The 24,304-nt window shown below is 44.3% G+C and overlaps 1 protein-coding gene across 4 annotated transcripts in view; it reads left to right on the top strand.

Annotated features, from left to right (window-relative positions):
• CTNNA3 (catenin alpha 3) overlaps window positions 1-24,041 on the top strand; it is a 401,940-nt gene extending 377,899 nt beyond the window's left edge. For 3 of the 4 annotated variants that reach the window (XM_062496193.1, XM_062496191.1, XM_062496192.1), the window contains 3 exons: window positions 5,582-5,687; window positions 10,915-11,049; window positions 23,754-24,041. In XM_062496193.1, coding sequence (XP_062352177.1) covers window positions 5,582-5,687; window positions 10,915-11,049; window positions 23,754-24,041 — 529 coding nt within the window. The remainder of the gene's footprint in view (window positions 1-5,581; window positions 5,688-10,914; window positions 11,050-23,753) is intronic. The other variant, XM_062496194.1, reaches the window with a different exon arrangement.
• Window positions 24,042-24,304: the final 263 nt, after the last annotated feature.

The raw sequence follows: 24,304 nt of genomic DNA on the forward strand, positions 1-24,304 counted from the left end.
GGCCTTTGATAACCAGTCCCTCTTGGAGTGTGCTCTTCCAAGTTAGCAGTGACTTCATCTATTTTCTATGTATTGTTTAGGCAGATCCTGAAAACACAACAGGAGAAGGTTTCAGACCTTGCCTGAAGAGACATTGTATTTACAGGTTCTGATCTTCCCAGAAGCCATAAAAGCTTGTTTTCCATTAGCCAGACAGTATTTATGCCTGAAAAACCATGTGGGCTGTTACTTGTCCCTGTTATATTCTGCCTGATTCTTGTTTGTTGGATTACAAATTGATAGGATTTATTTGCCCTCAGCAGACACCATTTGGAGCTGACAGACAGCTGGGGCAGCTGCTCTGCTGGCATTGCTGCCAAGAGGTTTGGAAGGGCACCAGGGTTGGCTTCTGCACAGTCAGAAAGGTGTCAACCCAGCACAGCCTTTACAAACACTCCTTTACAAAATGCTCAGGTTGGGTTTGTGTTATCACCTCATTCCTGCTGTACAAAGCTGGTCCTTCTCCCTTACTGCTCTTGAAGGGAGATGCAGACCAGTGTATTACCAGTGCAGGAGGGAGGGAAGAGAAACTCCTGTATTAAACCCATTTTCACTTCCAGAATTACAGAATAGACAGACATATATGCTCTGTTCACATTGCCTGGAACTCCACTGTCCCATGCTTGGGTCTACAGAATACAGGTATTTTTGTAAGTCTTAAATTCCTTTACTCACAAAAGGTATTTCAACCTGCAAAATACGTAATTTATTACATTGAGTTTATGGTTGGTAACTTCATGTCTTTTAATGTTTTTTTTCACTCTGCCCTTTTCTCATCTGGCTACACTTAAATTTACATTATTTTTATTAAGGAATAATGTTACATTGATTTTGTTAAGGAATAGACCTGTTTCAGCCATTGCACCTGTAAATGTTGAGTGGGGATTTGGCCTTAATTCAGTTACTTAGTTTTTCCATTAAGAGTTCTTTTGTAATTTCCAAATCGGTACACCCAGACAGTGACAGAAAATGCATGACAACAAAATCTTGCTCTTGTGTCTACAGCTGTAATGAACTGGCAGAGGTCAGCCCTGGGATCCACCTGTACAATCTCCAATTACCTCTTCCTCTGTGGATTTCCTGAGGAGCTCTGCTGCCTCTTCTTTGTGTAGGTATAAGTGATAGAGATGTGCAGCCAGGTGTCATAAAAGGGATCTTTGTTTACAGCCACGATTCGAAAAAGCATACTTCTTCCTCCTTGAACACCAAGTCCTTCACAGATTTCATCTAAAACTGCTCGTTCAGCTGGGAGGGGCAGGCAAAGTGATCTGCAGGAAAAAGTGATTCACTCAGTAAGTTTAGAGCATTTGTAATGAGCGAGGTGTGAATCCTGCTTCCTCATCCCTGCTCACAGGACTGCACACAGACACCAGGTTAATAAAACAAATAGCAAACTTCAGATCAGAATGTGAGCCTGGAATCCAGATTTCTACCGTGCCAGTACTAAAGTACTTTGCAGAGCAGCTGTGGGAGGCAGCAAGAAGGAAAAGCACATGGAGTGTTTGGGGAAGAACTGCAGGAGGTTCAAACGGTACCTTGGAATGTGGTGATGCCTGAATTAACTAACCACAACAGTGTCTATAAAAGGCAATTGCTATTTGTAGGAGTATCTTTCTGTGAATAAGGCAACGGCTGTACCTTGCACAATTGCACAGCAGTGTAAGTAATGCACTTTCTCAGGACAGATGTGTACCTGAAGTAGCACTTCGGTCACCTGGATGGGAGCTCTGACCTTCCTCACCTCAGAAAATGTCCCAGCCCACTCCACCTCCTTCAGCCCTCACAGACGGTCCAGACTGGAGCTGCTCAGGTGGACAGTGGCCTGGCTTTGGGCAGCATTGCCAGACCTGATCCTTTCCTGAGCTTAGGCTTGAACAGCCAGAGAGATACATTGCTGGGGTAGGGCTGGTTTGTAGTTGTGCCTCTTCTGCAGTGCCCCTGGCAAAGCTGCAGTGAGACTGGGAGCTGGCAAGACCTGCTGAGCTCAGACTAGGCCTGATGGCAGAATGGTCAGAGCCTGGAGCTCGGTTCTGGAGAGTGGCTGTGACCATGGGGGCTGTGGGTTGGAGCTGATGGTGAAGCTTTCAGCTCACACGCTGGAGTGCTGTGAAACGTGCCTGTGTGCTGGGCTGTGAGGTGTGAATTCCTCAGCCCCTGCTCGCTGCAGCTGCCTCAGGCTGCCTCTGCTGCCTGGCATTCGCTGAGGGGAGCACAGCATGGAGGGGAGACTTCTTTCCTCCTGTGATTGTACCTTTCAACAAATACTGAGGTGAAGTTTTGGGGTTTTTTCCCTTATATCTTTGTGGACGTACTCCAGACTGCTTTCTTTGTACATAGTCCAATTTTCTTTCTTGTTAGACTTAGCTGGGTGTTTATGTATTATTTATGGTCTATTCCTGTTTTTGCTGTTGGATAGAGCAGTTTATTTGAGCTCTAGTAACAATCCATCACTACCCTGGGGAGATATAATTGCTTGTAAATAAAGCACTTCATGTCTTGTCTTTGTTTTTCATAATCTTGAATGTATTATCAGCTTGTTCAGCCTTGTAAGGCTTTATGCTTGGAAATAGTGAGGTGTGAGGAAAATAGATGTATTAGATCTTCCATACAATGAATCCAGAGTCTACTGTTGTAGGTTATGAACTCAGTGAAATCTCTGGGGATGACCTTCAGTAAACTGGACGTGTGAGGTGAAGTTTGGCCTTAGAGACTGGAAGCAAGGAAAAAACAGTAACATTAAAGCTGACTTGGAAAAAAATATTAGCTATTATATGGTTTCCATAGGAGAGATCAGAATTTCTTTAGGGGAAGAGGTGAGAAGCTCCACAATGGAGAAATTTTGTGTTGTTGTTGACCAGGATACAGTATTTGGTGAAAAGGCTTTTTTATATTTGTTTCTTGAACAGTGGTAGGTGCATGAGCTATTGAGTGCAGGTCTGCACTATCCACCGTAATTTGGGATGCTTCAGCATGTGGTGAAGAATCAGGGAGTGGGTCAGTAGGAGGAAAGGGATGCTGTTATGGTGATACAGAGAAAGACCTAAATATCTGGAAAAGCATTCCAGAGAGTGAGATAGATAGCCCAGGGAAACATTGCCTTTCAAGCAAAGTGTTTTTTCATACTTCAGACTTTCCAGAAAAAAATGCAAGCACATATAAAACTGGTAGGAATCTGTGCAGTGGCTGGGGAAAACAACCTAGGTGATTTAATAGACTTTGTGTCTGTAACATCTGGATTGAGTGAGTTAATGTGAGTTCGTGGCATTCTGAATCTACTGATTTTGTGCTAGTGGGAACTCACAAAATACACAGCTGCACTGGTTCCATTAGAAGGCAGCATGCATTGAACCTGGTAGTTATTCACCAAAAGCCATGGAAGTCCTTTGTTGAATTTCAGACAATGAAATATAAGTCTGCCTATGAGAGCCCTCAGCACTGGCACCTGTCTGGTCTATCCATTGGCAGGGCTGCTCTGCTCTGCCCCTCCCTGAGCCTGCTGCTCCAGGTGAGCTCCGAACCTCCTCCCCAGGCAGCACAGCCCTAAAGTGTCCCACAGCCTCTCCTGCTCACCATTCTGTCTGCGCCCCACTCCAGATTTTGACATGTGATCATCCTTTTTGCACAGCTTCCCACTGTGCCCAAGCTTCCTTCATGGAAACCCCCACAGACCTGCAGCTGCAGTCTTACCAGAACAGGGGAAGATGCAGGAAAGCTTTTTGTAGGATATTACCTGTGTGTACACCTTGGTGTGCTGTCTGCTGTTTCCACAGCAGCTCTGCCTCTGGGACTCCTGCTCAGACTGACCACTCAAACAGTCCCTCTGGCTTTGTACAGGAATGCTGCAGGGACTGTCTTTATGTCCAGATTCAGCGTTTGCACTTGAACTAGCATCCTGTTTGGGGTTGTTTGGTTTTTCTTTCAGTTTCTTCCATTCAGGCAGTGATTCAGCAGATCTGGAGTACTTTCCCAAGTATTCTTTTCAAAGTGCTCAGAATTTCCCAACATCATGAACTGGAACTAATGGCTTATTATGCCATACCCTAAGGCAGCTAAGCCTGTGCCTTATGTCAGGGGCTCTGGATGGTTGCAGCAATAAGCAGGCAGAACTCTGTTTCTTCATGCAGAAAAACCCAATTCTTGATTCCCATAGCTTGTATTTATAGGAAGTATCAGAAGGCACTGTGTTAGATCTTACTGGATAATAGTGCACTGACACTCAGTTCATTGGTCAGTTAATGGCATTTTGCATATCCATCAAACCTCTCTATTTTTGGTCAGTTTGCATTTTTTCTTCACTAATTCTCATGGCACAGATTCCTTGTTTTTGCAGGTATCAGTGATTCTGTGTCCAGAAGAGATTGTTGTGTTCTTCACTGACTTTCATGTGATTTTTTCACACAGGAAGTTACAAGCTGGCTGCTAGCTTAGCTAGACTAGCAGGGCCTAAACCATATTTTATAAGGCCTTGCTTTTGTAATACCTCTACCTGTGTGCAACACTGGACTTTACATGAAGGTAAAAAAAGAGAGCACAGATAATTCTTGGTTGCGTAGCAAAGGAGCTTTCTTTGTGCCTGTACCTTAATGTGCTGGGGTTTCAGCACGTTTTAACACAAGACTGAGGCAATCCTAAATATTTAACATTTATTTCAAGAAGAACTACATTAATTTTTTGATGTTGTCTACTTCCTTTGTCCAGTGCAGAACTTGTAAATTGACTTGGGGCCCTCAGAAATTAAATACATAGTATAAAACTAGAAGTATTCCTGTCAGATGCTGGAAGGCAAAGCTGAGTTCAGCAGCATTGCTCACTTCATACATGCATGAAGTACAGTTAAGTGTTGATTTTAGTGTAGGTGAAGTGCTTCAGCATTTAAGAGGCTGAGGCCAAACAAATGTGAAGAGAAGGGTGCCTTAAGTACTCACTTTTTACTTAGAAACCTTCTCCTGTAATTAAAACAGCTTTTTGGGTTTGGGAGGGGGGCATGCAGAAAAGGAGTGCTCACAAGAATTTGGCTGTTATCCTAGACTGAAATTCTGAAGAAATTCTGTAATTGTTTGGGAAGTATTTTTCCAATATGGCATATCTGAGTGGCATGATTTGCAGCCCTGTTCATATATCTCTGTGTTTGGGTGCACCAACTCAATTCTAAAAACCCCAACCAAATCAACCACACTATTTTTCTGACCAGATATCCATAATGACTCTCAGAATACACTGAGCTGAACTTCCTTGGAAGTTCACATTACTGGAAAATTCATGGAAGGGAAAGGAACTTCATATAACCCTGGGGAACAGCAAACTGCCCAAGAAATCTCTCAAAATCAGGATTTGGTGTGGGTTGTACTATCAATATGAAGAATCTGACATCCTTCTGGTACTTCTGCATCCCATTGATGCCAAACAATACAAACTGGTGGGATATGAAAACAGTTGGGGGGTTTAATTACTGTTACTTGTTTGTGGATTAGTTGCTCTGTTTAATGGAGTTGTGCAGCTGGTTTGCTTGGCTGTGATTTACGGTGAGTGTATTTCTCTGAAGGGGGAGAGGCCCACTGAAGCACACTTGCGATGTCATCAATGCTGCTAAGATGATCTCGGAGTCGGGCTCGCGCATGGACATCCTGGCACGGCTCATCGCCGACCAGGTGAGTCACAGGGGTGCTGTGGGGACCCTGCCCTTGCTCAGCCACACCCCTGGCACACTCCTGCACTCCTGCTCCCGTGACACTCGGAGCATTTCTGGGGCACTGGGTGCACAGACCTTCTCTGAACCCCTGGGGGGGGTCTCCTCTCCGTTTGCATCAGTGGTCTGTTCATGCACACCCTGAGATGGATGTGTATGTCCATCACACACATCTGGGTACGCATGTCAGTCTGCACGTGTATTTATACATGTGTGAGAGTATTTGTGAGCTCCTTAAGCTATGAATGCAACATTTTACACATACAGTATATATGAACATGTATATGTGTGCACATTTAAAATATACATACTCATGGCTGCTTTAACATATATATATTACTACCAAGGACATATTAAGGTATATGTTAGTATATAAATAGTTGTATAAAAAGCTGTTGTCCTGGTTTAACCCCAGCTGGCAACTGAGTATAATGCAGCAGTCACCTACTCCTGGAACTGGAATAAAAAGGAAACCTCATGGGTGGGTATAAAAAGTTTAATGATTTAAAATATAATAGTAGTAGCAGTAGTACTAATATTGATGGTGAAAGAGAGGGGAAGAGAGGACTGAGAGCAGAGAGAAACAAGATGGCCAGCACAATTCCCCAGCCTGTCCCTGGACAGCAGTCGGCCCCTTCCAGGTAATTCCCCCATACTGGGCATACACTCCATGGAATTGGTATGGATCAGCCCTTGGCCAGCTCAGCTCACCTGTCCTGACCTCACTGGCCCAGCTGCCTGTGCACTGCTCACTGGCAGAAGGGAACACTGAGAGGTCCTTGTGTGCCATCCTCCCTTCCATACTGACCCAGCACAGCAGGCCAGATGTTCAGGCAGCACTGGGAGCTGCTCCATCTGAGCTGGGGAACACAGCATGGTGCCACTGGCACAAAGCTCTGCTGCTCTGGGCAGATGCTTGGTCTCAGCACCAGCTTAGTAAGGACAGACTTGTCTGGCTCCAGAATGATTTGTTCTCCACCCACTGCAGAGTCAGAGAATCCATGCTTTTGCTGTATTGTCCTTCTCTGCCCCTCACCCCTAACACTGGCTGTTTTGCCCTCTGCAGATCTGCAGCTTGAAGGTGATTTTTGGTTTTGCATTTAATTTTTATTTATAGTTATTTCAAGAAACTCTCAGAAGTAGTTATCACTACGAAATGCAGTGTTAGAGCTGGAAGGTGTGCTTTATTGCTGCTGGATTTTTAGATAGGCAGATGGCTCAGCAGGAGCAGGGTAACTCAAGAGCCTGCCTGAGGGAACTGCTGTGGCACCTGAGCACACCTGCAGCCTTGTGACACCTGGGCACACCTGTAGCCTCCTCACCAGGCTGGCTGGGTCACTCCAGGGCTGTTCAACACCAATAGAAGAGTGCAGAAAATGTGCGAGGCTCACATCTGAAGCGTTCCTTACTGTGTGGCTGCCTTCCAGTGCCGGGCAGTGCAGGACACTCACTCACTATTCCCACACCCACGTGTGCTCTCTCCCTTTACTCTTTATTTTCATACTCAGTGCTTGCTTTCCTGCTGTCTAGGAAGCAGCACCAGTCTCTTATGATTGTCATGTGTCTCCCTGAGTTCCAGATAAAAAAGAATTTCTATTTTGCCTCTATACAGTTGTGATCAGATTTATGGAAGAAATTGGTAAAATGTCTGGATTTCCCAGTCCTGATCTTGACACACATTTTTCCAGCACTGGACAACAGCTGCTTTCAAGATTTTATCTATTGCAGATTAAAATTCAAACCTGTCACTGATACATAGCAGAAAATTATGAGATAGCAAAGCCAATGGTGTGTAAGGGTCGTAAATTCTTGCTGGTTTTAGGACAGGGAATCCACTCTCACTGAAATATTTCTTTTAGGAAAGATTTCAGGTGTATTACTACAGCAACTCCAGAACTATGAACAAATCAGTGTGAGGAAAATGTATTAATGAACCATTAATGGTGATAACTAGTGTGGCCCCTCAGAGCTGCTGGGAAATGTGACATAATTCAGGTTATCGTAGCCCTTTTACTGAATTCACTCCAACTCTTTGCCTTTGTCCTGGCTCAGAGCTTGCACACAGCTGACACCCAGGAGCCACCTGACCCCTGGGATTTGTTCTGTGCATCTGAAGGACACTCCTTGCTTACGGGTGTTGCTTGGCTTTTAGAAGCACTTTTTACATTACATTATATGCATTAAAACCAGGAAAACCCAAACACAAATCAAAATATGAACCAAGGCAGCCCTTCAAGTGTTGGTGAATATGATTGCAAGTATTGCTAGATAGGTGTCAAACTCAGTAAAAAAGAGAATCTTGCTTTATTCCTCCTATTACTGATAATCTTGGTGTGATGCTCTCCTTCCTTGCTTGGCTAGAGATCTTTTAACTTCTGTAACCTTTTTTGGCTGTGCAAAGTTATTTTTTGTCTTAGAAAAATATCTTTTCTCATTGTGGTACTTTTTTATCTCAAAGGTATTTTCAAATTCCTTTTCTCAGCTGTTACTTTGCCAGGTTTCCTGTGCCCTGCACTCCTGGGATCTTAAAATAAAATAAACTTTACATTCCTCTGGGCTACCAAATAACTATTCTCTGAATTTGTGCCAAACTGGATAAGCCCCTCAGGAATTTGGTGCCCAGAGCAGAACATGAATGCCAGTAAGTGCCTTCCTGAGCAGCATTGACACTTTTTAGTGGAGTATTTCACATCTTGCCTTTTACGAACAACTAGATTATGTGGAATTTCTATTACAGGGGAAAAAAGGATTGGAATGATTTTTATAGCTCCCTGTTGCTGTGTTTGAAGGAAAGGGATACAGTGTGGTACAATTAGCAGTATTTCAGTCCACACTCATAAGGATTTCTAGGATGGCTCTGATTAACAAGGGTGAAAATCATCACAGTTACAGCATCAACAGCAACCTATGCACATGAATCACAAGTGCATTATAGATCCATTATAATTGCCACGGTGGTCCCAGCCTCCAGCAGCCATGCCAGAATTAAAATAACCAAACCTATTTCTGATACACTTGACATGTCAAATAGTCCTTGACATTTTTCCATTCCTTTGTCCAGTAACTTCTTTTACCTCTAAAATTTTAATGTACCAAAACCCATGTCCTTTGGTTTGCACTCCTGGGAGTCACTTCTTGGGGGCCCTAGGTTTTGTAATTGAGGAGTGCCAGGATTCACTCCAACCTTCCTCTCTGTCTGGGCCTTGGTGTGGCCTGTGGAGGGAAAGATGTACTTCATCCACTTGGGTAGTGAAGCTGTGGATATGCCACAGACTTGTACAGTTCCATAATTACATTGCAGGAGAATTTTCTTATCAGATGCCCTGCATTTGCTGTTTTGAGTGTTTCTGGCACTGAAAATGTTTCCAGAGAACCTCAAGGTCTTGTTCTTGAGTGCAGTTTCATGGCCTTTGCTGTGTATCATTCCTAAAATGGCACACATTTCTTCTGTAATGTTGTATAAAGGACACAGTACCTTTGACTAGCCTGACACTATTCTTATATAAAAGAGTATTATATAATAATCATTCTTGTCTCTGAGCTTCTGTAACTGGTGTCGTCACTGCTTGAAGTGACATCCAGTACACCTTTCTTTTGAGTTTTTCTGGCCAAAAGGATGAAAGGATAAGGCCAAGGGATAAAGAATCCAAGCGTAACTAAGAAAAGGGAAAAATGGAGGAGGAAGAATCTCATTCCAGGAATACACACCACCTTTGTATTATGAGTTGTGATGCTCTAAGGGAGTGCATTGTATTTTACTGGGAAGTATAATTTTGTATTAATTACATTAAATAAACAGTGAGTTTTTCAGCTTTCCAAACATTGACATACCATAAATACTGATTTGGGCAGTCTTTAAAGCAGTGCTTAACAAGGAAGAAATAAAGACTTAATTTAGGGCAGTTTTCCATAATGTGCTAGCATTTTGAAAACATCACACATGAAAGAGAACATGTCAAGGAAGTGTTTGGTTTTGTTGTAAACAGGAAGCAATAATGGATGTTGCAGAACATGAGGTAAGGACTGATGTAAAGTCATATTAATTAATTTAAAATTGTACACTCTGACTTCTCTTGTTTGCTCTTACCTTTTGCTAGGTCTAAAGCATGAACTTGCTTAACCAAACACCATTGCACAGCCATAAGGAGCAGCATTGTCACACCAGCCCTTTGAACAGACACTGTTGCTTCAGTAGAGCCAGGAGCTGAAATATTTTTGGAGTTCAGTAGAATTGGTGCTTTTTCTGGCTCTGGTTTTGGGTTTAAATGCACTGACCAGAGTTCAGTAAAACCACAGGTGATAGTTGCAGATGTGCAGTTGGTGGGGATGTATCTTTGCTTTTTCAGCATGCAAAGCTGAGCAGGGTTTCCTGTCAAAAAGAAGGACCACACCCTGGCTAAAACCAGGTCTTCAAATCTGCGGGGATCTCGCGCACAACAGGGGCTCACTATTCCCCTTAAATCCCTTTATTCTGCCACAGCAATGAAAATCAGCCTTAGAACAAATTCATACCCAGCCTTTCATGGCTGGCCTGGTACCCACAGAGCAACACTGCACTCCAAGTACTCCATGTATTGTGGGGAAAAAAATAGGTTACAACAATCCTGTTTTTATTTCTATAATGTAAACCTGTATTGTTAAAAATAATGAAACCAGTGAATTTTCCATAAGACATTGTAATTCTGCTGTTCCCACTGCTAGAGAAGATCTGCAGATGGAGTTCAATACACTCTGTATGGAACACAAAAATACCCCATAGATCATATTAAAAGATAAAGCACAATATACAGATGTTACCATGTCTCTGCATGTATGGTTACATTGCCCACAAAATCTGTCTGGAATGTCCTTATCACTGTTAATGGAGGTATTTTCTCAGAGATCATCTTAGGAATTTAAGTGATTGCTCCATATACTGAGGCACATGTTTAGAAATACTGCTAAGGCAAGCACAGCAATGTTAAATACAGAGTGCATATGGAGAATTTTAGGTTTAATATGAGCTTCCAACTATAGGATTAAAAAGCTTCCCAAGAGGAATGAACTTTGTAGCCTGAAACAACTGCAGTGAAAAGCAAGGCTCCAGCAGTCTGCAACTGGAATACTCCTCAGTGAAGTTTTAATGTGATTCCTGAGAGATCCTTTGGAATCAGCAGTTACTGAAATGCTTTATTTATTGTTCTTTTCAGTGCCCAGACCAGTCATGCAAACAGGATTTACTGGCTTACCTAGAACAGATTAAGCTGTACTCCCATCAGCTCAAGATCTGCAGTCAGGTGAAAGCAGAAATCCAGAATCTCGGTGGAGAGCTCATCATGTCTGCAGTAAGTAGAAAAATGGCATGGAGTACTCCGTTAGACTTAGTGTTACATTGGAGTTGGGCTTTCTGTGCTTGCAGCCTATTCCACTGGCACTCCAAATCCTGTTTTCTTTTCTAACACCTGCTTAACAGTGAGAATCTACTGCAGTGAAGTATAAGACTTCTGCCTTTAAAGGAGTAACAATCACCTTTTCTTTTTAGATTCTCCCAGCACATTGTGTTACCACTGTTACTGTGAAGTAGTTTGGTTTGAAGAACAGTAGCCTACCTGACAGTGCTGGTGCATTGGCTTACACACATGGGAATATATTCGTGTGTGTCTGAACACAATAAAAATACTCCAGGGGTGTAGTTCCAGCCCAGAAATAAATGCTGCAGGGCATTCTTACAGGTCTATAGAAATAAACAAAAGGAAGTACAAGGTGACTTGATTCTTGAGTGAAGTTCTCGATTTTGCTTTAATTTAAGAGGTTTTAGCTCCTTTACAGTCAAGTATCATTAGTCATGGAAAATAAATTTTGTGATTTTATGGAACTTTTATGCACTTGGCCTCAGCACAGCCATCCATAAAATACCTTCACATTTCCATATTCTGTGATGTGTTGCTACCTGGAGCACATAGGATGATGGTTCCAAGGCATAAATCTACTAAATGGCACCAAAACTAGGTAAGACACCCTTCCCACCAGGCACATTCTGCCCTTTGCACACCTGGCACTGTATTGAAGGGAACTTCACATGCACACAGTTTGGGATGCTCTCTCTGTCTCTGTCTGTACCCATCACTGACTCTCTGTGTGTCCTGATCTGTACCTGTCTGTATCGACACCTATCTGCATCCATCTATACCTGTCTCTATCTGCCTGTACCTATCTGTATTAATACATTCCTGTCTCTGTCTGTATCTACCTGTACCTATCTCAGGTTACTCGTCCCTGTCTGTTCCTCTCTGCATCTACCTCTACCTAGCTATATACCTGCTCTCTGTGTCTAGACCTATCTACAGCTCTCTATTTATCTATATCTGCTACACTTACCCCTATGTGTCTTTATCAAACCACACCTATCTCTGCCTGTCTGCAGCTGCCAACACTTACCTGTCAGTACCTCTCTATACCTGTCAATATTTAGCTCTGCCTGTCTAAACTCATCTGTCTGTACATAGCCATAGCTCTACACCTCTCTATCTACACATCTCTACCTGTATCTCTGTACCTATCACTAGTTATCTATACGTGGTTCTATCTACCTACACTTACTCCACCTGTCCATACTTGTCCCTCTCTGTGCTTGTATGTATCTCCCTCTCTGTACCTGTCAATATCTGACAAAATCTGTCCAAGTTCTGTCTCCATCACTGCTGTATCTTTGTCAGAACCTGTCAGAATCTAGGAGAATTTGTCATAATGTGTCAGAACCAGCTAAAATCTTACAGAATCTGTTAGATTCTGGCAAAATCTGTCAAAATCTAACAGAATCTGTGAGGATCTATTTGTACCTGTCTATATCTTTGTCTGCCTGTCAAAATGTGTCGGGACCTCTCTCTGTCCATCCACATCTGTCAGTCTGTCTCTCCCTATCCATGTCTGTCCCTGTCTGCACCTGTTTCTATCCAAACCTCTCCACAGAGCTGTCTCTACCTGTGTCATCCTCTCTGTCCCAGTCTCTACCCCTCGATATCTGTACATGTTTATTTCTGCCTCTCTCTAGGCCTACCTCTCCATATTTACCTCTCCTTCTCTCACTAAAACTGGTACATATTATGTGGTTTACAAACTAATCAGAAATGAAGCCTTTGTTACTGAGGTGAGATGTGAAATACTCATTTCTATAGGATACTTGTGCTGGCTATTCAAATGGTAATTTAGACACCACCTTTGAACCTCTGGAACACACAGTTGATTAATTTTAATTGAATGTGTAATTTCTGAAGCCAAACTTGGGCTACACATGAACAGTTTCTCTTCCCTCACCTGTTTTTTTTCACATGCAGTTCTGTGACCAGTGTGGGTTATGGTAAAGGCAAATATTGGGACCAAGATTGGTTCTTGCTATTTCTGCCTCCTGCTGTAGAATATTCACATTGTTTTCTTTACCTTTTTTTGCTGTGTTACTCCTGTCAACAGTGCAAAATTTTTAAGTTCTAAAAATGAAACCCCAAATGTATCTTCATTGATAATCCTGAAGGGATGACCATAGATCCTAACCCTACTTCAAAGAAGGAGGGTGAGAACTTGTCCAGAAACCTGAGAAAGTCAACTGCTTGTTCAGATAAATACTCAACTCCCTTCCAGTTCAATAAACACAGCTAAGTATGTGCTTAGTTCAAGAGTCAGTGGAAATGAAGAACATGCTTAGAGGCCTGAATGGCTTTGGGAATGTTCTGTGAAATCAAGGTGAGTTACTACTCTCTTAAATAATCCTGGAAAATGCTCCAACAATGACTACGTGGTTGTGTTTGTTCTTTTTAAATAATATGGGTGCTGCATAGGAAAGAGCCATATTTCCAGCCAGTGTCAGAAGAGACCTGTGCTCTCACCCCAAGCCTTTTAAAGACAGAGGAGACATGGCTGGTTGGTCTCAGTTATGAAAAATTTGTACAAAATGGTAAAGTCTCCCTGGTGTCCCCTTGGGAAGGGGAGACCATTCATGACTGACTGTGCTCACCCTTCAGTTAAAATTGTGGTTATGTGAAACTGCAGCCCAACCAACCAGTGATCGCCTATTGTATTGATTTACCTCTTTATAATTGCTTCAGTTTTAGAAGAACAGCAAGATTTACATTGCACACAGAAATTACTCAGTTGAGAGAGACAGAAATGCACTAGTGGTATAAAATGGCTCATTATTGAACTGTTTTTCTTAAAAGCTGGACCAAGTTCTAGCTCTGAAAGTGCATATGAGGGCTTTAGAAATCAATCACATTCCTAGGGTTAGCTGGTCTTGAAAAAAGTGAGAAACCCAAGTTCTGTGTGAGAAAGGGAGTCTTCTCCCCCTTCCCACTCTCTCCCTCCCTAGAAGTACTAGAACTCCACTACAAAATACAAGAGTCAGAAATGTAACTGGAATAGGTTTGTATTTTATATTCTCCCCAGTCCTGATCTTCTCTGAAAAGGACACAGCAAGATGATTAAGGAAAAAAACAAGAGGCCCTGCCCTAGCAGCTAGTAAAGGTTTTATTGTGCATTAAGTAAAAAACTTGTGAGTCTCCAAATAGCTGAAACTGAATCTATCCTCTAGTTTGTAAAGACCTGTTACAGGAAAAGAAATCTTCCAGAAAGAGCATTAGGAAATGATCATACTCAAGTCCCTCCTGCACCCATGTAGGTGTGTGCCAGGAATGACCTCCCTGGTTTTGGCCATCCCCTCCCCTCCTCTGGCTGGCACTGGCTCCTCGAAGTCCCTCCCTCATCTGCCACCTCCTTCAGGAGCTGAGAGGGGGAGGCTCCTCTCCTGTGAGAAATGACACATGCCCACATTCACACGGGTCAGTACCAACTTCCACAGGGACAAACCCACTCTGAGTACCAGCTGGTGGAATACACACATAAAATCACTGCTTTGAGATGGCTCTGACATCCACCCCACACCTCCCTTCTCCAACCATTAAAACTGTGCACAAGCATCTTGCATTTCCATCACCTTCAAGGAAAATTCCTTCTCACAAGAGTAGTGGTTCATTAAAAAATAACCCAAACCAGCCCCTCCTGAAGCCTAAAGACCAAGTGAGAGGAAGAGAGGGATGAAGAGCAGAAGATGTAGTGTCACGTATTTGCAGATCTGCAAAAGAAAGAACTGTCTCTTGAAACACAGCAGCCACAGTCCCTGGATGATGCTGTGGTGTGGAGCAAGCAAAGGAGCCCTGGAGTTCCAGGTGAACCTTGGGTGGTGCCCTGGAGCAGTGGGTGGCAGGGCCATGGCACAGGGGCAGCTGTGTCTCTGATAGCAGCAGAGTGTGTTCTCACCTCCATGGGGACCTGCTCTGGAGGAGGGGCTGCTGGCTGCCAGCACAGCTCAGTTTGGCACTTACTCCGTGAAAACAAAGAGCATTATGCATATGAAAAACTATGCTGAAATCCATAAACACGGCTCAGTCCTCTTCAGCTCTTTTGGAACTGTGTGCCCTGTGCCCCTGTCTGTCCTGGAAGGATTCTTACCTACAGTTCATACTCGGCCGGCCATATCATTAGTGTGGATTAATTAGGTCAGGTTCCCTGGGGCAGCTGGGGTGCTGTAATACTTTGGATTTGCCAGCTGCAATATATTTACCTTTTGTTGTGAAATAGAATTAGAAGTAAAAGTAAAGCAGGCCTAAAACTTAAAAGGGAATAAAGAAAAACTTTATTAACAACACAAAGAATAATAATTTCAGAATAGATCTTCAGACTACTCCCTCTTTTCCCTTTGTCACAGCTTAACAACATAGAGACACTTCAGTCAATTCCTTACTTAAATAATATTTTTCAGTTCACTTTAGGGAGAGGAGTTTCTTCTTCTTTAGCTATAAGGATCTTTCATCAAGAGAGGAAAGTTTTCTCAGTTTTCTCCTGACTCCACTTTTTTCATGATTAACTGCCGCCCGGGATGTGCTATCATGAATTTCCTCGCACTTCACAGCCTTCCCAGAGCTGAGTTGCAGGTCATGTTAAAAAGTCATGGGGTATTACTTTTAAGGATGAGCTACTTGAAGGCAAAAGTTCTCTTTAGCTCACTTCTCTCTTTTCATACTTCATTTCCAGGAAGAGAGATCCCCTTTTTTTCCCTCCGGGCAAAAGGATTCTTCAAACACTTTACACCTTGCTCCACCCCCCCCATGTCTCTCTTTTTTTCATGGTTTAAAGGAATTTTTTTGTGTCGTACAGCCCACCCTTATAACTTACAAGAAGATATTTCAACCAGCCTTCATGGCATCTCCTCATTCTCCTTCCATCTAGAAACTTAGCTTTTGCTTCATTGACTTTGGTGTATCCTTTCTGTTCTTCTCCCTCTCACCCAAGGAGAGATGAAAGTCTGTAAGTCTTACCTGAGCATTATAAAAAAAAAAAAAAACTAAAATTTCACACAGAGGTTGCAGGGGCCGGGCCAGGCCATGCTGGAGCTGTGTCAGGATCTCAGGCCGCCCAGGCCACGCTGGAGGGGCAGGACGAAAACCGCAAAGTCCATCCAGAGGAGAAATGGGTGCCAAGGCCCTGGCTCCACGGCTTTCTTCCAGCACTGCCCGCCCCCAGCTCCAGCCGCAGCCCGGGGGTTCTCCCTCTGCCCTGCCCAGCACACAAAGCCCTGGGGGGCTCCCCGAACCGGGCCCGGCTGCCTCCCCCCAGGCCGTGAGGGCGGCAGGGCAGGGCCCCCCGAGCCACGGCCACAGCGGGAAAAGGCGAGAATCCAGCCATGGGCTCTGCTCCCCTTGGCCACTGGGGCCCCTGGTTAAAACGGGGCCCGGCAGCCTCCGGAGCCCAACCTTGCCCGGCCCGGGCCGCATTGCAAGCGGGCCCTGCCCAGGTCAGGATACTTTGTAAAAGGCCGGAAATTAAACAGAGCTTTCCCGGGGTTTACTTGCTTCAAACGTGATTCACGGCGCGAACCGACTTTTCCAATTGGTTTTTCAGGCTGTCAGCAACTAAACCTGCCTCCAATTGGTCCTAGCAATTCACAGAGGAACTTCTTATGGAGAAAAAACTTCCTAGTGTGCCCTCCCCTCAGGGTAAAACCAGCATAGATGCTTTGTGGACTTCCACCTGCTGACAGCTCTTCTGACTGCTCTCCTTGTTTAAGTGGCTTTTATACTTGAGGCTCCACACTCTTGTAGTCTGCCTTTCTCACTGTCTGTCCCCAAGCTCCAGTACTCTCTTCCTAGTCAGCCCTCCATTATGGAGCTTAGAAGGGGTCCTGTACAGAAAAGGAGAGGAAGAGATGTGGATCATCATGTTCTCATTCTCCATTCACTGCAGTTTTGGTATTGTCATTCATTAAAAATTCCTTGCTCACTATTTAGTCTTTCGTAGACCCATCCAATACTGTGAGTACTACTGCTGCTGCATTGCCAGGTTCTAAGCTGCAGAAGTACAAAGGATGAGGATTTACCAAGTCTTCATTAGGAGTGATTAAATAGGAAAGGGATATTTCCTTCTATTAATTAAATTGGCGCCTCTTCAGGCACAAAATAATGGGGTAACATTTGCGGTATGCAGATTGACAGTAATTGCATTCACTTATGCAGATAAGCTGATTCTTCACTTACAAGCACTGCACAGGCTTGCACCTTACCGTGCGAGTTCGCTCTTTCTCCAACAATGGCTTTAACTAGAGAGAATTGTATCACAGGGCAGAAAATGATCATATTTTACATATATCAATTCTGTACTCCATGACTTTTGCCAGGCAATTCTGTTTAGTGCTACTTACAGTCATTATGTGGTGTTTCATTTTATATCTCACTTGGTAGGAAAGACAAAGCTTTTTTGCCTTAAAAAGGAAGGGTGTGGAAGAGCAAATTCTCAAGAGTCCCAGTATCCCCGAATTTGCTAACTGGCACACAAGCCCCCCTCCCCACCCCCCCCAGGTTGGCCAGCTTACCTGTGCACTGAGGGCAGTTTCACTCTGCTGTTCCTGCAGATGTCTCATTTATCTTCAGCTCTTGCCCCTGGTATCTCAGGAGCCAGACTTTTAACTTACTGTCCTGGTTTACAATACAAGATATATATTCTATTACCATCTGAGAAGGGTGATCATCCTTATCTCTGTGAGAAGTATCTTCTGTTAATGGGCCATTGAGTCCTACTGTAGAACTGATAAGATTACATCATCCCATTGGGAGATGCTCCAGCCAGGAGGACGAGCCAAACCTTTCTTACCTAGATAAAAACTGAAGTTTAGAACGCCAAAGGCAGCCTTTTTCCACTGGATTCCTGAGGAAGAACCAGGCTTTTATTCACATTATCGCTGGACCCTTTGGAGGAAAACTGCACCAGCACCCTGACTGACAGGGTATCAGGTTGTATTCTGACTCTGTCAGTGGTTTTATTTTTTATTATTGCATGTATTTTGTTTTTCCTTTTTCTCTTCCCTATTAAAAATTGTATTACTGCCTTGAAGTCTCACTGGTTTTGCTTTTCAAACCAGTACACTTACACACTGATGTCAGGCTGCTTTTGTGCATAATGGAGGTGCTTTAATGTGTCTAACTTCATGTTCCAAGGGTGGCCTGAAGTATCAGTTTCCCTAGACAAGTTCCTGGGCCTGTCAAATCACAAGTTTCCAGCACGACACTGCAATGAATGTGTTCCAGTTTTGGAGGCTGAACCACTTGTGAAAACATAGAGGCAAAGTTACAAGCCAGGAGTTTGAAAAATGCAAGGAAGGCTCTCAGCCCCAGGCCTCTGGCTGACACAGCCCCAGGCCTCTGGCTGACACAGCCCAAGTCCCTGGATATCCACATCCCAGGAAAAGGCTGCTTTGGCCACTGTGTACTGCTGTGGCAGCTGGTAAACGGCCCCACGTCTTTGCCACACTGCAAGGGCTTCAGGAGCTGCCCCTCTGGCAGGACAGGAGCTGGGAGCAGTGCAGTTCCCTTTTGCAGACTCCTTTTGGGGTCTGGCTGTGCTTTCCTCCTGCAAGAGTAGTGAGATGGACAGAGCAGCCTTACTGTGGCCCTGGCAGGACTGGAGGAAAGGAACACAGGGCTAAAAGCAGCCAGCTGGGAATGACTCTGGAACAGGGACAGCCCAGGTGAGTCACTACAGGTACGTGCTTGGTTCCTCTGCTCTCACTGCTGTGTGCACTTTGGTGCCACAGCATCCCTTTTTCCTTGCTTCACATCCAGTGAAGCACCAGGGCACAGCTCCTGCTCTGTGCTCAGCCGCTTTGCTGGTCCTGGTGTTTGTCCTTGGCACTTCCTGAGAACTCTTAATCCTGTTTGAATGGACAGGGGAGGTCACCTGTAGGACCTCACATCATGCATGAAATTACTTATTTCAGTATTTGACTCCGAAAATACTGAACTGCTCAATTTCTAAAAGCTGACATTAACCCCCAAGAGCGGACACAAATTTTCTTCTGCTGAGAGTTGACAGAAATGTTTCACTCTGGGTTTTTTAATCTAGTACTGCTAGACCTTTCTTGCTCTTGCCTAGTGTACACTGGCAGGTGTGTGGATATAGAAATCCTGGCCTTTGGAAGCAAAGCAAGGGATAGATTTTCCTTACAGAGAGCTCAGTTACTATTGCTTCCTAAACTGCATCCAGTGAGAAAAAGAGTAGCAAATACTTGTAGGCAACTAAGTTCTGGTCATGTATATTAAAGGACAGCTAACTTTTCCTAGTAATAATTACTCTGGTAATTAGCAAAATCAGGATGTGTCTTCTAGTTCTTAGCCTCAGTGTCTATAAAAGATGATTGCAACAAACAGTCGATTTCTTCCTCAACAGCAAGGAAAGGATTTATATTAAGCCACTGTTCTCTTTTTCACAAGGGCCTGTTTGTAAAAAATTAGATTCCTTTTTTAAAATCCTCCCTGGAAGTGATAGCAGCAGTACTGGGGAGGGACTGAGCTATTTGCCTGCCTAAGCATCTGCTCCATTATGGTGTTGCACAGGAACAATTTCACAGCCCTTAATATAAGTTGTTTATCATTTAACTTGGACACAGACCTCGGCTAATTATAGAAAGTTTCAGTTCTTTGAATCCTGCTTAGCCTGAAGCAGACTCTGGTAATGGTTAATTTCTAGTCCATTAGATTCAATTTCTGCACCTGAAAAACGGGTAAAACATAGAGGAAGCCCCAGACACCCCTGAGGTGTTGAACGCAATCACTGGAGGGACACACAGACATCGATAGCCAGTGGAACAGCCACGCTTTTAGGAAAACTAATTTCCTTGGAAAGAAACTCAAAGCAGTAAAGCCGAGTTCCTGAGGCCACGTCCATGGGGATGAGATCTGTGCGGTATTCCAGAGGGAGATCATGGCAAAGCAGAGTTGAGCAGAACACTGAGGTAACAGTTCCAGAGAAAAGACTCACAATGGCAGGGGTCTCTTTGGCTCAGTTCCCATCCAGGCTGTACTGGGGCTCAGGCTGTGGCAGGTTCTGTGTGTCACCTGGCAGCTCATGAGCACATAGCGCAGGGAACCAAGTGCTTCCAGTTCCAACTCTGGTGTGCTTTCCTGGACACCCAGCTTCTGCCACTGCTGGACTAAGATCTCCACTGCACTAAAAAGAAATTAACACTACTCTGAATGGGGAAAAATGAATTGCTGTCTTAACTCACAGAGTCAGAGCTGTAAAATCAGGAGGCTGGGACATGGCATCTCCATGGAAAGTGCTGAAAGTGCAGAAGTGAAGTTAGGCAAGAATAAAACAGCTTTTAGTGTGGGGTTGGTTGGTTTGTTTGTTTGTTTTGCTAGTGAATCTTTATGTACCGCTTGCTGTGCACTGAAGAGTTTGCAGCTACATCTCTCTAAGTGAAATGAACTTAAACACTCAATGAATATTTCATCAGTCTTTCATTTATGCCAAGTTTCATTTCTTCAGTTTTCTGGATATGAGACCTTGAAGAGCCTGCTGAATATCTGAGATAAAAACATCCAAATGAAGAAAGTTCTTGAGTACATCAGTTTTATAGAACAGATTTCCACCAAACTGTACAGTGTTACTGGCACTGCGATAGAAAACAGCTGCTCTCTAAAGCCAAAAAAGGAGATTAAATGTATGGCCTGATTGTTACCATCTGTAGTACACATGTAACAACATTTAAAAGCTTCTCCAGAACTGGGAATGCAGTTAATACCCCACACCAACACAACCTGCCTCTTGAGAAGGCAGATGTGAGATGGATGCATCAGAGAGCTGAGGGGACACAGCCGGTGCTATGGGCAGACAGCCTAAAGGGCAGCATTGACTTGAGTGTCCCTGCCCCTCAGTGCCTGTCCTGACTCAGCCCAGCCAGGTCAAACACATGGTGAGCTCTGGGTCACTGCCTTTTAGCAGGGCACACGCAGAGCTGTTCCTCACAGCCTGGGACCAGCTGTCTGCAGGCTCCTTGAGCCTCAGGGCATCCTTTGTAGAGCTCTAATGCTATGGCAGAGGTTCAGTTCCTCGGGCGGCCGAGGGACAGGGGAACTGGCACGTGGAACAGCTCTACAGCTGGGTTTGGAGTCAGGCTTTGGCTCTTTAGTATTGACAGTGCTACAGTTGGCAGATGTCCCCTCCTAGAGCCCGTCAAGAGTACAAGGCTGATGTGGCTGAACACTGGTTCTCAGTTACTACCTCAGCACAACTAAGGACCCCTCAAGTTGTTTTGCTGCTTACAGTAGATACCTATGATTGTAGTTTAGAAAACAATAAAAACACGGTTTTCTTGATACAAGTGGTAGGGTGAAGGAGCCTTGGACTGCTCTACAGCCTGTTTGTGGAAGCTGCAGGGGGCAGAAGGAAGAGATGACTATTCTGTTTCCACAGGAGAGGAAAGGCCAGCTAAGTTCTAGTGCTCACCTCAACATTTTCCATGTTCCACAGTACACACTGAAGTCACAATAAAGAACAGCTGTGTAAAGAACAACAGTTTTGTAGCATCCTGCGTGGATGCTACCAGTTTCTTCTAGAAGCCTTTTCCCTGCCAAGCAAACAGGAATTTATCTGCTGCCAAACCAGCCACCCCCTCCTTGCATGCCTCTAATCATCCAGCTTTTAAACTGTAAAAAGGTGGAGGAATTACACACACTGCAGCCACTGGGAAACTTCAGGGAAAACACTTTCCCTGAATTCCATTCACCATCTGCCACAGAACCAAAACCACCCTTTCCTTTGTCCCAGCAGCTTCATAGTGGTGTTACTACTATGCCAGTGATGGAAAAGGGACTGTGGCGGGGGGGGGGGTGAGGTGTCAGGTTATTCAAAGCTCTGAAGAAGCTGTCAGGATTATGGTGGTGTCAGCTGTTCTAGATAACAAGAGATAACTGGAATTTCATGTGTGTGAGTGCCTGCAGAGGTGTGTCCTCAGGTGAGCAGAAAAAGAAGCCGTTTCCATGGAGCTATGTCTCACCATGTGGCAGCATCCAGCAGTGAGGTGTGGCCAGGCCTCCCCTCAGCTGCCCTGAGCTAGGGCTGCAGCCCCAGGCAGCGTCCCTGGGGAAAGGGGTGTGCTGCAGAGGTGTTAGGAGTGTGGGACAGGAACTCTGAGCAAAACCTTCTCCACAGCCTGCAGCTTTAGGAGGTGCTTTGTTTCAAATGTGTTATATGTATAAAGAACTGTTTTAAATTTGGGGATCAGCATGTGCTTTGAAGTTCGCATTGGAGTGTGTGACATAAGCTGTGCTGCAGGGCCAAGGCTTCCAAGGGCTGGTTCAGGTCACACATCACAGTCCCCAGACTTACCTACCTACCCTCTAATGGCAGCAGTGCCCTGCAAATGCCATGGGGCTGCTACAGACTGGCAGCCCCTTCTAGGAATTTCACATGCTGCAGCAGGGAGTGAACTTTAGAGACCATCTGGTAGATTTTGCACCTTTTCTTGGGGAATTGAGATAATTTCAGTTTGCCATCACACAGTGTGCATTCAACCAGACATATTACTATTTTTTCCTTCTGCATTTCCAGAGAGCAGCAGTGTGTGTTGTATTAACTGGAAGATTTTTCTGCCAGTTCAGAGGCATTTCCAAATTGCAACTAAATGCAGTCTCTTGGCTGCATTGTTTATTTCTGCCTTATTTGCATTTGTGTTACACAATCAGAATGAAGACAGACAATAATAACACACCTCTCTCACCTGATCAATTTGTTTGATCTGGCATAGGGAGAGGTCCTCGAACCTTTCCTAATAACCCCATCTGTAAATCTGTACCTTGCCCAGGGCTCTGGGGTTGGGCTGGATGGCAAAGGACAGGATCACTCTGCCACTAAACCCACAGACAGCCCTACAGAGAACCAGCCTCAGTGCTTTTACACAAATGCTTCGGCAAAGGGGATGTTTAGAAGGTGAAGTGTAAAGGCTCTCCTGTTTGGAAGAGTCCTCCTGCTATTTCTCCATCTCAGCCAGAGAGGTTCCTCAGTGTTGCTGTTCAGTGTCCATGAGCAGTGACAGCAGATGCCCCTGCTGTGGCACTGCTGTGGCTGTGCTGGCTGCTGGGGAAGGTGAGGGCTGTGTTTGTTCTTCATTCTGCCCTTGGGTGGCACTCCCCATGCAGCTGGAGAGGCCACACAGTCACTGGGATTTCTGTGGGATATCCTACTTTTAGTATCCCATACAAATCCTGGCTGCTGAGAACAGGTTCAGCATCTCTGCCAGTACCTTCAGAGTATCCCAGGACTGCTCCTGAGCACCTGTGGGACCTGGAATATGACAGGAGCAGCTGGAAGCCTTACCTAGTGCTCCAGTGGAAGCAAGGGGTCACATTTTCACAGCTCTTCTTCAAGTTTGTTTCATTACCCATCAGTAGTAATTGCAATAGGACCCTGCAGACAAGCATCTTAAATTCCTGTTAAAGAAACAAAACATTAGCATTATCTCCCAAAGCATTTATATATTCCACTGGCACGAATTTCTGTACGTCACAGTAAATCTGAGCAGCATACCAGGAGTACAGTGATCAAACACACAAAGGGAAAATACGAAATTATGGTTTAGTCTCTGGTAATCTAACTTGTTTATTTACTCCTGTGCCTAATGTGATTAAATGTATGCTGACTTCTAGACTGCTGTTTCTGTTTCCTATTACAGCTGGACAGCGTCACTTCACTAATTCAGGCCGCCAAAAATTTAATGAATTCTGTGGTGCAGACAGTGAAGATGTCCTATATTGCATCCACAAAGATTATCAAGATTCAGAGTCCTACTGGCCCACGACATCCAGTTGTGATGTGGAGAATGAAGGCTCCAGAGAAGAAGCCCCTGGTTAAGAGAGAGAAGCCAGAAGAAATCTATGCTGCTGTCAGAAAAGGTTCTGCAAAGAAGAGAATCCATCCTGTGCAAGTCATGAGTGAATTCAGAGGCAGAGAAGTAGTCTAATATTTTGCCACTGTGTCCTCCTATCTTGAATTTCCTATGATTTTTCATCTTTTCCCCCACCTATTTAATAATTCTATATTTCAACATGTTGCTCTAAATCTGTAAGATAACACTTGCCTATATTATTAGAAAATGCTGCTGGATGAATTAGAAGTGCACAGTTGAACAGAATACTGCTTCTCCTGCAGTGACACACTCTGATGTCTCTGCACACTGGGAAGGAGCCATGTGCCAAGTGCCCAAAGCCATCCTGCTGCATTCCC

Source organism: Cinclus cinclus, chromosome 7 (genome assembly GCF_963662255.1).
Source record: "Cinclus cinclus chromosome 7, bCinCin1.1, whole genome shotgun sequence".
In the NCBI taxonomy this organism is placed as follows: domain Eukaryota; kingdom Metazoa; phylum Chordata; class Aves; order Passeriformes; family Cinclidae; genus Cinclus; species Cinclus cinclus.